General features: G+C 42.2%; 1 protein-coding gene across 1 annotated transcript in view; it reads right to left on the minus strand.

The window, feature by feature from the left end:
• Window positions 1-1,122: 1,122 nt before the first annotated feature.
• col9a2 (procollagen, type IX, alpha 2) overlaps window positions 1,123-14,811 on the minus strand; it is a 16,119-nt gene continuing 2,430 nt past the window's right edge. Inside the window, exons 5-32 of the mRNA XM_034892041.1 lie at window positions 13,276-13,329; window positions 12,910-12,945; window positions 11,271-11,294; window positions 11,100-11,153; window positions 10,916-10,969; window positions 9,672-9,722; window positions 9,525-9,581; window positions 9,362-9,415; window positions 7,864-7,917; window positions 7,649-7,702; window positions 7,120-7,173; window positions 6,929-6,982; window positions 6,728-6,781; window positions 6,576-6,629; window positions 6,433-6,486; window positions 5,641-5,685; window positions 5,464-5,517; window positions 5,308-5,361; window positions 5,173-5,226; window positions 5,019-5,090; window positions 4,596-4,631; window positions 4,404-4,448; window positions 3,961-3,993; window positions 3,723-3,869; window positions 3,565-3,619; window positions 3,224-3,412; window positions 2,768-2,845; window positions 1,123-2,415 (exon numbers count right to left, since the gene is read on the minus strand). Of these exons, the coding sequence (XP_034747932.1) occupies window positions 2,210-2,415; window positions 2,768-2,845; window positions 3,224-3,412; window positions 3,565-3,619; window positions 3,723-3,869; window positions 3,961-3,993; window positions 4,404-4,448; window positions 4,596-4,631; window positions 5,019-5,090; window positions 5,173-5,226; window positions 5,308-5,361; window positions 5,464-5,517; window positions 5,641-5,685; window positions 6,433-6,486; window positions 6,576-6,629; window positions 6,728-6,781; window positions 6,929-6,982; window positions 7,120-7,173; window positions 7,649-7,702; window positions 7,864-7,917; window positions 9,362-9,415; window positions 9,525-9,581; window positions 9,672-9,722; window positions 10,916-10,969; window positions 11,100-11,153; window positions 11,271-11,294; window positions 12,910-12,945; window positions 13,276-13,329 (1,830 nt within the window). The 3' untranslated portion in view covers window positions 1,123-2,209. The remainder of the gene's footprint in view (window positions 2,416-2,767; window positions 2,846-3,223; window positions 3,413-3,564; window positions 3,620-3,722; window positions 3,870-3,960; window positions 3,994-4,403; window positions 4,449-4,595; window positions 4,632-5,018; window positions 5,091-5,172; window positions 5,227-5,307; window positions 5,362-5,463; window positions 5,518-5,640; window positions 5,686-6,432; window positions 6,487-6,575; window positions 6,630-6,727; window positions 6,782-6,928; window positions 6,983-7,119; window positions 7,174-7,648; window positions 7,703-7,863; window positions 7,918-9,361; window positions 9,416-9,524; window positions 9,582-9,671; window positions 9,723-10,915; window positions 10,970-11,099; window positions 11,154-11,270; window positions 11,295-12,909; window positions 12,946-13,275; window positions 13,330-14,811) is intronic.

Consider the following 14,811-nt stretch of genomic DNA (forward strand, 5'->3'; position numbering starts at 1 on the left):
CAGGGGTCCCGATGTGAAGGTAAATATGGTGTAAAACGTGAGAGCTTGTAGAATACGACGTGAGAAATTGCAGAACAAAAAATCTTGTTTGTGGACGGTCCGTCTGCGGCTGCAGGCCCTGGAGATCACCACCAGAGTTTCAGTTTGACTGTTAAAAAAAGGGTTTAGATGATTACAAGGTATTTATTTGGAAGCACGTTGGCTGGTTAGTGGCTAACGCTAGCATGCTATTCCACCAAGCTTCTATGCTACATAAATAAGTCGGACAGAGTTGTCCCTCATCTGACGGTAATAACCCTGCTTTCCCCGGCCGTCCGGTTGGTGCAGCGCTCCACAGCCACAGAGAACACAGGTACAAATAAGTTTTGCACCAAATGTATCTCCAAAAGTGTTGTTCAAGTCGAGGCATGCAGATTTACCACTCGGGGATGCAAGAGACCACGTGTGAAGTTGCAGTGACAGACTTGAAAAGGGTTGTATTCACTGAGTTGTAGTTGTGATGGAAAATTAACCAAAGTAAAAAAAAGAAAAAAGTATACTAATAAATGTGGCATCACAAGTTTGTAGCTGTCGATGTGTTCATGTTAATATCAATCTACACATTTGTGGATATCTTTTCTGTGACTTCAAATTAAGTACAAGTGCAACATTTCAGCTCACAAGTTCAGATTTTTTACTTGTACTTGTTTTTTTTCTTTGTGTGTCTTTTAATTCATATCAAGTGTGTGAATATGTTTTCCAACATAGCAAATTTTAATATACAAGATCAGATGTTTTGATCTCCAAGTACTCATCGTATTCTACAAGCTCTCACATTTTGCACCATATTTACCTTCATATCCCCAGCTTAACTTTAGTGATGTCCGTTTCTTCCCTGTCGTTGTTATCCAACCCATCATGTGGACATGTGAATATAATTCTGTATAGTCTAGTACAGTATGGAAGTGTAAGAATTTTAACAAAAGCTGAGCATCTGCAGCTTCGGAAACATGGGAGTTTATTTACATACATGACTTGGTACCGCTGAAGATTTGGAAAAGGATAAATGAGAAGAAAAAGAGCTCAAACAGAAAAACTAATGAGACATGTTTCCATTCCCAACATGATACAGAAGAGCATTCCATTTTATAAAAGGTTCCTCTTTATTGGTTTGGGTTGACCTGAACAGCCAGAAAAAAAAAACGCTTTACAGAAGAGTATATAAAGAACAATAAATAGCTTGTTGATGAAAATAAATCAGTCATTAAATAGCTGGCACCCTGTGGAAGGTTGACAGTGGCATAGGGAGCACATTCGGGCTGATTCGTCTTCAGTAAAAGTCGTTATTTCTGTTGGTGCATATCGTAACCCATTCCTTTTTCTCTACATAATAATCAACACACATTTACAAAGATTTACAGCACTGCATTGTGGGAGATGGGAGTGCCCATTGGGATATGCTGTTGCCAGGCAACAAGAGGACAAGATCAAGCTAGTCGTTAGTTTCTAAAATGAGGCTTAGGGAGAAAGCGGGGGATAAGGAGGGGAGAGGGGCAATGAAGTGTCCACATGAGGCGAATCAGGGATTTCATTAAAGCTTACAGATGAAGATACTACATTTTACAATACAGTACAGTACAGAGTGTCAATTTTAATCATTTATTGGTCCTTTTCATACACTTAAGGCATCGGCTGCGACGTCAAAAGAGAACTTAAACTTCACAACACGTCTTAAAAAAATATTGCATGTGTAAAACCGTTTAAAGTGACCAAGGTGTAACAGAACGGCCCCTTTCAGCACGCTTGGTTTCCAGCTCCTCTCAGCTCCTCGGTGCTGTGGTGGCGATGGGAGACGAGGAGATGCCATCTCAAACTGTTCCTCTTCCACTGCAGGAACAGGGCTGGGGTATTTAGATGGGGCTGACACTGGCATCATCCAAAACACTAAAGAATTCAGAAGGATGTGGGTGGCTGTGAGCTGCTGTTGTCATGGTGATGCAGAGGATTAAGATCAGAGTATGTCCCAGCAGTCAAAACTTCAGGTTGTCAGTTTGAGTAGGGGGGCGCTATACATCCAGTCACTATTATTGTCCCCAACCCCTCGTTCTCGATGTTGTCCTACAGAGAAGCGTGTTTTTTCTCTCTCTTTCTCTCTCTCTTTCTCTCTCTCTCTCTCTCTCTTTCTCTCTCTCTCTCGTGGGTTGTGAGCTGCTGACGGGGAGGCAGGTCTCTAAACATTGGGTCCTTTGATTGTTCCCGCCTCCTGTAGCCTCGGGGAGGTGTACGCCGACGCAGCCAGACACATCGCCGCCTCGCAAAAGCCTGGGAGACCTACCGGTCCCGCCTTACCGGGACGACCGGCCTCTCCAGCTGATCCCTGAGGTCCTCTCTCACCGTGCCTACCGTCCCGAGCCACACCGTCGACGCCAGGAGGACCTGTGGAGGGTAAGGGTTTAAGAAGGGATGAGAACTGAATCCCAGGGTCAGGATGACTTAGTACACTAAAGTTAATGTTGAGAAAATCTCTCTAAACCTCACTCTGGAGTAGTGGGAGTGTGTTTTCTACTATTTGAATTAGTGTTTCCTGTTGCCATCCTATTACATCCTCATTCAAGAACATCTGTTAAATGACTGGAGTTAATGATGCTCTTCAAATGCCTCTGAAAAGCCTCTCCTGTTGTTCTTCAGTTTCTTATTGCACCCTAACTCTTCTGAACTTTTGGTCAGTATTACATCTGATGTATGTGCATGAACCTGTTTCTCAGTTTGGAGGGACTCCAGCTCTCACCTTGTATTCCTGGGGGTCCTGGAGGTCCTGGGTGGGGTTTACCGGGATCTCCTCTATCTCCCTTTGCTCCTCTTTTTCCTATGGAAGGTAAAAATGGATGGGCTCAGATGTTAATGTTAGGGCTCCACCATATGAGGAAAACATGCAATATGCAATAATGTTGTTGAATATTGTGCTAAGGATATCACTTGGGATACACAAGCAGATAATAAAGTGTAGTCAGTTCTGTCACCACTAAAAGAAGAATGACAGTTACATTTTAACGTGCAGTGTTACTACTGATATTTTCTTTCAACTAACACCAAGATCTCGGAGTGTCTTTCGCGATATATTGCAGACTTTTGTGATGTGTTTATTGCGCATGTTGATATTGTGATGATGCTAAAAAAGTCAATATATTGTGCGGCCCTACTGTGTAGTCATCATGTATACATAGAGTGATGCTCTACTGCCTACCTTTAAGTCCTGTGTTTCCAATCTGTCCAGGTCCTCCAATGATGCCAGGAACGCCACGGGCTCCAGGTAAGCCATGTGGCCCCTGAGGACCAGGTGATCCTGGGGGGCCAGGGGGCCCGGGAGGTCCCATCACACCGGCTCCACCAAGCACAGCCCTCTTGGCGCTCACCGCCACCGCTGCTAGCTTCTCTGTAACAGAACAGCATCATCATACTTTCTGATTGAAGTGGCTTTGATGATGCGCGACTGATTGCTCAGGAGATGAAAGGAGCTTTGGGAAATTAGCTAATCTAATCTCCCGTATGGACATCAAAGGTGAATCTAAGAGTCTAGGCGCTCACCCTGCAACATCTTCAACACCACTTCAATGATATGCTGGTCAGATGCATCGCGTCCCTGGAGAGAAGAAGAGACTGAGCATCGGAAAAGAGACGGCAACTGGTGCACCATTAATTATCAGTCCGGTTTTTCCCCATGCTATAGAGTGAGCTGGACTTACTAGTGATCCCTGAATGCCTGGCATGCCGGGTACTCCTCGCTCTCCATTGAGTCCCCTAGGACCGGGAAGTCCTGGGGGTCCCATGTCTCCAGGTTTACCAGAGTCTCCAGTAGGCCCATTGTGTCCTGGATCACCCCTAATTCCTTGCTGCGAAGAGACAAGCGTTACGGAAGAATGGATTTATGGCGGTAAAAAATGAAAAATAAGGAAATTAGATTTCCACACAGCACAAACTCACCTGTCCTTTGGGCCCGGGTTCACCAGACAAACCCTGTCACAGCAAACATAAGAGACTTTGTCATTTCCACGTCCATCACTGCCATCTATAATTTCCACCTCAGAGAGGCTCACTGAGCAACCATTTAAGAATGATTATTGTAAATGAATGTCTAAAAATGCTGCTTCACAGAGCCAACGTGCATCATTGCTTCACTGTCATGTAAATAGCTCATTTGCCATCTGGACTATTATGCCCATTCTAAAACAGACCTCCTCTTCGTCTTAACTTCGTCTTTTCTGCTACAGAAAATTTACTACTGCTACATTACTTTGCTTTGCTTTGATGCCTTTTTCTTATCTAAAGCCGGCAAGTTGTAGTATTTCGTAGATTCAGAGACTGTTGTGGTTCTTTAGAATACAAGGTTTTGAGACAGCTACAGGTTATGCAGTAGTTATTCTTACCTTTTCACCTTTCTCGCCAGCCAATCCCTCAACACCGGGGTCACCCTAAAAGCAACAGAGAGAAAATTATGGGGGTGGGATGGGGAGAGAGAGAGAAAGAGAGAAGGATGATCGAAAGATACACTTGTCAGCATTGGAGCTGAAATACAAATATAAGTTTTCTGGTAATCCGGTTTATAAACTGCTACTCACATCGTCTCCCTTTGACCCGACTTTTCCTTGGAAGCCCTGGAAAGAAAGATGGTTTTGAGTACATGTAAATGTGGTTAAATCTAGATATTATCCTCACACACACACACAAAAATAATAATACTAAGAAGTAAATATTGATTCAAACCAGTGACACCACAGATCACAAAGTAAGAAAGATGTTGTCTCATCTCTAAAACATGGAAGATGAGGATGCTCAGATTATCATTTATATTGCTTATTTATATTGCTTGCCTCACTCAGTGATTTACTGTGGATTGGTTTGACTTTCATTCATGGGTAAACACTGCCCCCAATGGATAGGTCTGGGTAAGTCAATCATTATGAAGTGGGATTGAATGTAGTCAATGATGGACATGTTTTCCAAAGCAATGTATGTACTTGTTCATGCACACATGCACAGACCTTGTCTCCTTTGGTTCCACTGAGACCCTGGGCCCCTGGAACACCGATTGGTCCTCTCTCTCCTTTGCTTCCCTGTAAAGAGACAGGAGAATGTAAAAAGGAAAGTACAGCTGCAGTTGTTTAAAGTTTAAAGAAATGAAAAGGAGCCACTTACAGCCTTGCCAATTATTCCCTGTGGACCAACTTCCCCCCGCTGGCCTCTGTCCCCCTGCAGAAATCAGGTAAGATCAGTATGCATTCCAAGTAGCAGTTTTTAAATTGTTTTAATGTGATAATCCTGGATTTGTACCTTGGGTCCAGGGACTCCTTCCATACCAGCCAGACCAGGAAGACCAGGCTCACCCTAGGAGAATGTAGTTAAAGTACAATTATTCATCCTCCTGCGCGGTATAAGAGCATACTTCTGATACCTGATACAAATCCTAATTTTGTGTGTATGTGTTACCAAAGGTCCGGGGGCACCAGACATGCCAATGTGACCCCTAGGTCCAGGCTCGCCCTAACAAGAGACGACAGATGATAAGAGAAGAGGTGTATATTTGCAAAGTACAAAAAATTCGAAAATTCTTTAAAATTAAAAAAATTAAAAGTTCAATACAACATGGCATATGAAAAGGCTTACCTTTGCTCCAGGTCCACCTTTGGACCCTGGGCTGCCAGGTAATCCCTGCGGACAGAATTAACAAAACTGAAAATCGCTAAAAACAACTGTGGTGTACAGTTTGTTTAAAATACAGACAATAAACCTCAAAATGGCACTGTACTGAATGTGGATATTAGACGTGGGTGCTGGTGATGGTTAGGTATTAATGTTGATGCCTGATCCCGATTAGCAATAAAAAATAGTCTGAGCTGCAGTGTTGGCTACTGGCATATATCTTCAGCAGGTTGCGTTTCTGTGTGTGTGAGTGTGTGTGTGTGTGTGTGTGTGTGTAACAGTAGGGCATAACGCAGGGTAAGTTATACTGGTTGAGTCTGCAGCAGTGTTAGTGTCACTGCAATGACCACACAGCAAAGTAAGCATCTCACGCTCCATTACCCTTTAGTCAGAATGACACACACACACACACACACACACACACACACTGGACTGATTGTGATAAATCACTCGCGGTGGGAGGGAGAATGCTATTTCAAGGTGGTTTAAATTCTAAAACATTATGGGTCACAGGGTCACTGTTACCTGGATGTGTGCCCAGAAAGCAAAACACACCCAAATGTACAGGCAGTTTCACGCTGGTTCCCCTGTCTGTGTTGTGCCTTTGTTGAATGGAGCAGGAGAACAGATTGACCCCATACGTGGTCTGACAATAAGCCCTTACAGACAGCCGTATTTGCATGTTCCCGAAGTGGCATTGCTAAACAATCCTCAGATAAACACATCCCCCCCCAACTACACTGAAGGATCACTCACCGCTGTTCCCTGAGGACCAGGCGGACCAGGCCTCCCAGCCTGGCCAGGGCTGCCCTGTAGGAAAAGAGAACAGAAGAAGATTAAATTGCCATCTTTTACTGCAATTGACGTTACTCATCCTTATAGCAGCTGGCATCCCTTACCTTGATGCCAGGAATACCAGGTGTGCCATCTTTTCCATCAATTCCTGGCAGACCCTGAAAAAGCAGGCGGATGAATCAGACGAGTTGATTTGGTACACTCTCTAAACACCACTGCAACTGTGTAGTGCACAAACAAAAGTGCATTCACTCACATTCTCTCCCTTTTTGCCAACTGCACCCTGTGGGCCCTGGATACCTTGGCTGCCCTGCAGAAGATAATCAAACCAGCCGCGTCAGTGTATTCCCAATGCACGTCAGGATCAATGCTCCCATTCAAGTTCTGAGAAATGTTTTAAAAAAAAATCTTGCTTTGACAATAAACTTCAAGGGAGAACACCGGGAGAGTCACCTACCTTGTCTCCCTTGTCCCCTGCCTCTCCGGGTGGTCCCTTAGGTCCCTCCTCACCCTGCAAACAACAGAGAGAGACTTTAGAGTAGCTCAGGTGTACTGTGGATTCCTGTTTTAAAATGAGTAGTCACGTCTCTGTGTTTGTGTGAGTGTGTGTGTGTGTTTGTGTGTGTGTGCGTGTGTGTCTGTTCTTACAGGAGGTCCAGGAATTCCTACAGGTCCGTTGATGCCCTTGTAACCACGAGGCCCCTATGGGAAAACAAAATGGCCATCAATCACGTCAGATCAGGGAGGATGCTAAGTCACGCTAGCCTACTATTCATCGTGATAAAGGGGTAATTAGCACTTAACTCACTTCACTAATAGGAGCTACAGAGAGCCAGCCACTCTTGCTTTGGCACTAAGCCGGGCCGCTAACTTGGCTAACACGGCTAATGTTAACAGTAAGACGGATGGCTACAGCGGATCATTAACTACAGATGGGGCACCATGGACCTAGACAACCCCAACTCATTAGAGGAGGGGAGAGATTTGTGTTAGCATCATTTCCATATGTCCCCATTGCTGGTAATGGATGATGTTTGCATAGTGGGCGCAGGTCTGGCTGTGCCTCCTTGGTGCTCATCTAAAAAGAATGAGAACAGCCTTGTACCCAAAAAAAGAAAGAGGACAAAAAAGTAAGATGTGACTGTGAAAAATAGGAGAAAGAAATAGTGGTACTCACTGCTTCCCCTTTAGGACCCATCATTCCTGGATAACCCCTCAGACCCATTGGACCCTTAGAAGGAAGCAGGAAAACAGAGGGGTGAGACAGAGACCAGGACCAGACAAATCCTACTATGTTCTGTTAAATCAAGATAGTACCATTTGAAAAAGCAACATTAGCCTATGTTTTTAAACTTAGCCAAGAGACTACAACAAGTAGAATTCTGAGCATACCGGAGGTCCTGGGATTCCCTGTTCCCCAGAGATGCCCACTTCTCCCTTGGGACCCTAGTGGAGGAAAGGGGAAAAAACAGGCTAATTAGTTATCTTTCTGTGCTGCACTCTTGATTTTGGCTACATTTCCACAGAGTTTGACCCGAGAAACTCCAGAAAATCCAGATATCTCATGTCTGTTTCTTAAGTATGGAGCTAGAAACTGGTGGCGATTAGCTTAGATTAGCATCAATAACGGAAGCAAGGAGTAACAACTAACTTGGCTCTGGCCAAAGTAAAAAAAACAACAACATAAACAACAACATACGCCTACCAAGACTTCTAAAGCTCACTAATTAACTCTTATAAATGACAAGTTGTGGTTATTTTGGATGGTACGTGCTGCAAATGTTTGGCCAGGCCAGAGTGACTTCCTGAAGACGTGTTTTTATTTTAAACTAGCCAAACAACCAGTAAAGACTCCAGGAAGAAATAGTAGAATAGAAAGTAGAATAAAAATAGTAACAGCAACAACTTGTGGTTTTTACATTTCTGTTTGTGTACTTGTTAGTGAGCTTTAGGGGGAAATTGTTGAACCCCTGCCCCAGTCTTCAAGCTAAGCTCAGCTAAGCCTGGCTCCAGCTAATGTAAAGAATGCGAGAAGCAACAATATTCTCATTTAACTTTTAGCAAGAAAGTGAACTTAACTGATTTAAAAAATTATGTTTTTAGTTAAACTCATTGGTCTTCCAACATTAGCATACCATGGCCGTCCAGCACCATGCCAGTAAAATAAATCAAAAACAAAGCGCGGGCGATCAGCCAGTTAGCATGTTCTAGTTTTATTTCCCAGTCTGAAGATAAATGAGATGATGGTCTTGCTCATCAATCTAATGGTCGTTGGCACTACATAGTTATCAGTAATTTAGAAATTAGTAATTTAGCGGAGAAAACTTTTTTTGTACCGTATAGTGTTTTAGGTCAACAGCTAGTGTGGATGTAAACAGCTTGTACTGGCTGTCTTTAAGAAGAAGAAAAGAGAGAGCAGCAACACAGTGCAACCTTGAGCCAAGGCAAGTCTTCTAAAATACTGGTCTGACTTGGAGGAGCGCTAACATGGTGCGTCGAGTGTTTTGAGTGTCTCGGGCTCCTTGTGTGGGAAGATCAGAGGCTAATTCCTGGGGCCTGGCTATTCACTCCCTTGGAGCTGACTGTATGCTCATTAGCTGTGCTTAGTACAGCGAGGTGAGAGGGCTGCATGAACCCTGACTCTCTCTCATCCTCCCTTCATGTACCTGGCTCTTCACCACCCCTTTCATCTGGCTCTCTGCATGACGACTGCAGGGCCGAGGCCAGGCCTGACTAATCGAAGCCAGATCAGTGCCAGTCATGTGCCTCTGGGTGGTTCATTAGAACTAATCCTCACTTCTGCTGATCCTGAATGCTGGGTGAGTGTGCGGCATGTATGGGTGTTTGATTTCATGTGTGTATCTGTTCTAGCAGAGATTGTGCAGCTTACCAATTTTCCTATGCTACCAGGCTCTCCGAGAACCCCAGCACGTCCTTTGTGTCCCTAGAGAGCAACAATCAGTCAGTCAGTAGAGTGTCACAATTTTGTAACCTAACATAATTGTTGATGCTGAAAAAAAACTATACTTAATACTTGAAAACAAACTAATCACCTTGACTCCTTGCAGTCCCTGGGGCCCTTTTTGTCCTGCTGGACAGTTAAGAGGACACTGTAGTCGAGCAAAGGAAACAGATGGATTATGAAAAGTTAAGTTCTGTCAAAATATATTTGTAAGGAAGGGGATGTTGCTAGATCTTACCTGGAAGTCGGCACTTCCCTCTTCTCCACCGATGAACTTCCCTGGAGGACCCTAGATGCACAGAAAGATGAGAGAGGAAGATGGAGGAAAAAAAGTCACCTGGTCACAGTTGCCTCTACTCCCATGAGCTGAGTCAGCTCTCTCTCTCTCTCTCTCTTTGTCCATCTATTTCCCCCTCCATCTTTCCTTCTCTTGATTTATAGAATGAGTTAGGAAGTAAAGTATCTGTACTGGGGCTGCTGATGTCTTCCTGCTACAGTAAGATGCCACAGCCCACTGATCTAATGGGGGTTTATTTACCCAAGGACAGCAGTAAAGCTAAACAAATACACTCTCCTGGGCTGGGAAGATTTCTCTGAATGGAGACACACCCGATCCTTAGAACCACTCAGAGACGCCCACAGAAGACTACACACAACGTTGGAAAATAGACTTGAAAGTGTACCGCTCCAAACTGTTTATTGGATCTCACCTATTGTTGTCTGTTGGGACCTGAACAAGCAGCAGTGAGCTTTGCTAGGTGCTTTGTTATTATACAGTAGCATGTTTATTGCTGCTGGTTTTACAGAACAGTACACTTCAAAATAGGGTTAGTAGATGCCATGTCTTTGCTTTACTTTTCCACTTATATAAGTTACCTGCAATTAAATTGATATAACCATATGCTTGATTGAGCCCAATGAGCATTGAGCTCTCTCACTCTTTTCACAGCTGATGTCACCAATCTCACAGAAAAAAACTCTTCCGATATGAAATAAATAGTTAGAATGTTCAACACGGCACAAAAGAACCCCTAAAAATAAGGGATCATTATCAAAAAGGTTTAGTTATTTATGTAAAGAATACATTTAAAAAAAGACTATAGCCAAAATATGTTTTTCAGATTTGATTACCTCTTGAGTTTTTATATCAGTGTTTTAATATTGCTGTTGTTGCTGATGGTAACTCCTACCCTACTTTTTCTACCAAAGCCAACTGTGTTGAGTTTCAAAACATAAACAGTGAGCTGTAGAGAGGTGTGATGGCACTATATGCAGGTAAGACAACTAGGGCGCATGGACAGTCATTTTAATGTACCCAAAATAGGTTGTGAGCTTGGACATACAGAGGGTGGACAAAACAACAACATGGAACTCAATAGCACTCTCGGGTTTGCCAAAGGCATTTAACCACCAGCATCGTATTTTTTCCATTCATTTCAGAGAAGTGACAGATGGATAAGATTTTTCATTGTGGACACTTACTGGCTTGCCAGGAGGTCCGGGAAGTCCTGGGGGTCCAGATGGTCCCAAGATACCCTAAACAAAGCAAAGGGACAGAAGCTGTGAATAAGCATGTAAGGGTTCTGGTTGTTTATACATGTAAAGATGTCTATGAGATATTTTTAAATCCTGAAGGCAGTATAATAAACTAAAGCTAGTGTCCTACCTTTGGTCCAGTTGGTCCAATTTCACCTGGAAGACCAACTGGCCCTGCAGCGCCCTAGACAGAGAGACACAGGGAGCAAGAAGGAACAATGCATACACGTTGCAGCAAACCCTTCAAAACAAAAGTGATGAAGGCATAACTGTGTTACTGTTTACCGTACAAGCTACTTACAGCTAGTCCTGGAAGGCCGGCTCCCTGCGTGGACAGAAAGGACAAAGGGTTAGACTACTCCGAAACAAGTGGAACCAATCCGTCAACGAATCAATTACCGTTTGTGAAAGCCAATTAATAATGGCAGCAGTACTTTAGTGATGCTTGTGTACAGTGTCAGAGTGCAGTGTAAACAGTACTCAAGAAGAACAAAGATGCAGAACACTATCAGTATATGTTCGCTGTGTCTTTCGCTAGGAAGTAATTATAAACAAAGTGATTAAGTAAGTTAGTCTTCTTGGAGAAAGAGCAGCCCGCAGGGCAGAGTCTCCGGTCTGTGCAGCGTGCAGCTGGCTGTACGAGCACAGCCCCCAGACAGCACAGCCTGTTAATGCTAAACAAAGGATTCAACTTAAACTGACTGTATTGGATGATGTCTAATAGATGGACACTGAGCATCACCTAGTGGTATTGGACTGTGTTGCAGGTGGTGTGCCGGTACCTTGATTAGTTTGCATTCACTGGAGATGATAAAGTCAGGAGTCACATTTGATGATATAATTGATAGCAGCGTTATTCCATATTAGGGACTGTCCCATGTCAGCTGTAGAAGGCATATGTCACATCTGGGTACATTAAACCCCAAAGGGGGCACAGCTGGTCAGGCATTCAGGCATGAACAAAAAGGGACTCAGGAGGTTGCCTTAGAAGACCAGCTGGGTTACAATATGTTTGTTTGGAAACTGACAAGGCTTTAAACAATACCTAATTCAACCTGTCATAACTCATAACTTCATAAATATCATGACAGCCCTATGAGATAAAATCTAATCAAAAAGAATCCCACCTATACCTACCTAAACAGTACAATTTTGAGGTATTTGTACTTTACTCAAGTATTTCCATTTTATGCCACTTCTCCTCATTTCAGATGGAAATACTGCACTATTTACTCCTTAGATTTATCTGATATTTTCTTTACAAACAAGCCTATAAAATACTGTTCAATACAGATTAAACATGTGATTCCCAACCTTTTTGGCATGTAACCTCTTACAAAAAATCAGTGTCTTGTTTGAGCTGCTTGTCATGTTTTAAATGTTTAAAACGATTCTAGTCTTAACTTCTTAAATTATTGTTTTTTAGATAAATGTTAAATCTTCAGGGCCACAAAAAGGCAAAATGATCCATATCTGCCAGAAAAGCAAAGATTTGTACAACGTTGTATTGCAGAGTGTTGTTTTCTTCTTCTTATCATCCTGTGACCTGACCCCCAGGTTGGGAACCACTGGACTGAACTAACTGTATATAAACTAGTTAAAACTAGCTTCACCTCAACCAGCTTCAACAGTAGAAAAGCTACTCATGCATTGAGACATCAGTAATAATTTAATAATGTGACAGACTTACTTTACATTAATAACATATCACTCAAATACTACTTTTCTTTTGAAATTTTTGATAACACTTTTGTACTTTTAGTCGAGCTTGAATATAGAACTTGTATTTGTTCTGGAGTATTTTTAATTAAGTAGAGGATCTGAGTTCTTCTCACACCACACACAGTATAACATTTGAATTAAAAAATAACCAAACAATTCACTCATCATACCTACTTTATTGTTCCAAAAAGGGAAGAGCTAATAAATAGTTTACTTACAGGAGGTCCAGGTTCGCCACTTGGTCCAGGTTGACCCTGCAGAAAACAGCAATTTAACTACAATAATGATAGGCTAGGACCTTTCACAAATAAATGAGAATTATATATGTTTAATGTATGACTATTTAAATAAATATGTGAGCATTTATCCTGTAAGCTTAGGATTTAGTGTTATGACAAGATAATGTGAACATGACCCTCTTTTTTATTATAAAACCGACCCTCTTGAAATATGAACATTTTATTCAAGCAATGCCACCACATGGTGATACATATTGATGTCTGAGATACAGGTTTTCCACAGAATAGCATTATAATGGTGCATTTGTTCTAATCATCCTTTCAGGTGGAGGTTTATACACTTGCCTTTGGCCCAGGGCGTCCAATAGGACCTCGATCCCCCTTTGCTCCAATCAAACCCTGGAGACAGACACAAAGAGAGGATATGCTAGACATGCATCCAGAGGTCAAAATAGCAAAGGAAATTGAAAAAAACTACCAAGTTGCCAGTGTGCTTTATACAGGGTGCATGGGACATGAACTCACCTTACAATAAGGCTAATCACACATTTGATCGAAGCTGACACTGTTCTTGTATGTAATTAGGAAACAAACTTGAGATTGAGATTCCAGGGGGGATTACTGGCTAAATCTCTGAGGAATGCATGTGTGTGTGTCTGTGTGTGTGAGTGTGTGCTTCTGTTAGCATGTGACCAAGAGGCATTGATACACTGATTCACCTCCAACCAAGACTGATGCAGCAACTCAAGCTTCGCCACAATTAATATTATATGAGGTAAATCAATACGTGCACCAAAGCTATAAAATCCTGTTAAACTCCAACGCCTCACTAACCTGTGATTGCTAGAGATTTAATAATAATCAGCGTGTAATCAAAAGGGACTTGGGTGGAGTTTCGACATTAAGTATTTCAACATCATGTAGAATTCCTCGTAGTTTGTCCATAAAGTTATTTATATAGTCCTGCACAGACATAAGCTTTAATCCAAAGTCGATGCTTTGAATGTTACATTAAAGCTAAAATGTAGCTTAAAGACATCCAGTTTTGATGACTTTTTTAGTGAGCTCCTTTTTTATGCCCACCTTATGGAGACTTAAAAAGTTACCCTGTTCAGTTTTGCTTAAATTCAGCATTTCTCATCATCTAAAACCAATTGTATCCATCTTTAAGATGTAATATTCACTCGTTTTCTACCGTATAAAACATCCCCAGAGCAAGACACTGTCTAGGATGCAGTCAAAATCTTCACAAAAACCAGGAAAGTGCTCCTTGAATTTTGATTGTTTTGAGAAACTACTACTAAGTCCCAAATGTGCAATGGTTGAAACCACAGCCAGGAGGCTCACATGTAAACAGTTCCATAGCTGATGAAGATTGTGTGACACTATTGAAAGCTCAGGAACAAGTTAGAACTCTTTGTTCTTTGTATTCTGTCAAATCTGCAAAGCGGTCTAAAACGTAATAAAAATCCAGTCAGCACAAATATATATCACAACACTCCAAACTCATGCTGTATATGTGGGTCGTCATGCATGTACGGGTGCTAATGGTGACACAAACAACACAGAGACCCGCTCATTTTGTTTGTCATTTTATTCACAATAAACTAAACTATTTTTTAAGTATTCTCTTTTTTCTTACATATTCTATTCACACTCTAACAATGGTGGCTACTGGTGGCTACTTTAGACACCTTTTTAGTATAAAAAAGCCATTTTCATAAGTTGTTTGCTTTTCCTGTGGGAATTCTTTTCTTTTCTTGTCCTTATTAATCTGATTTCACATTAAGCCTCTCAGAATTTTTCTTTTGTAGGTAAACAGGTTTTCTAATTTTCAGAGCCAGTCTACTCTCTCTCTCTTTCTCTCTCTCTCTCTTTCTC

The sequence above is a fragment of the Etheostoma cragini genome, chromosome 14, assembly GCF_013103735.1.
Source record: "Etheostoma cragini isolate CJK2018 chromosome 14, CSU_Ecrag_1.0, whole genome shotgun sequence".
In the NCBI taxonomy this organism is placed as follows: Eukaryota; Metazoa; Chordata; class Actinopteri; order Perciformes; family Percidae; genus Etheostoma; species Etheostoma cragini.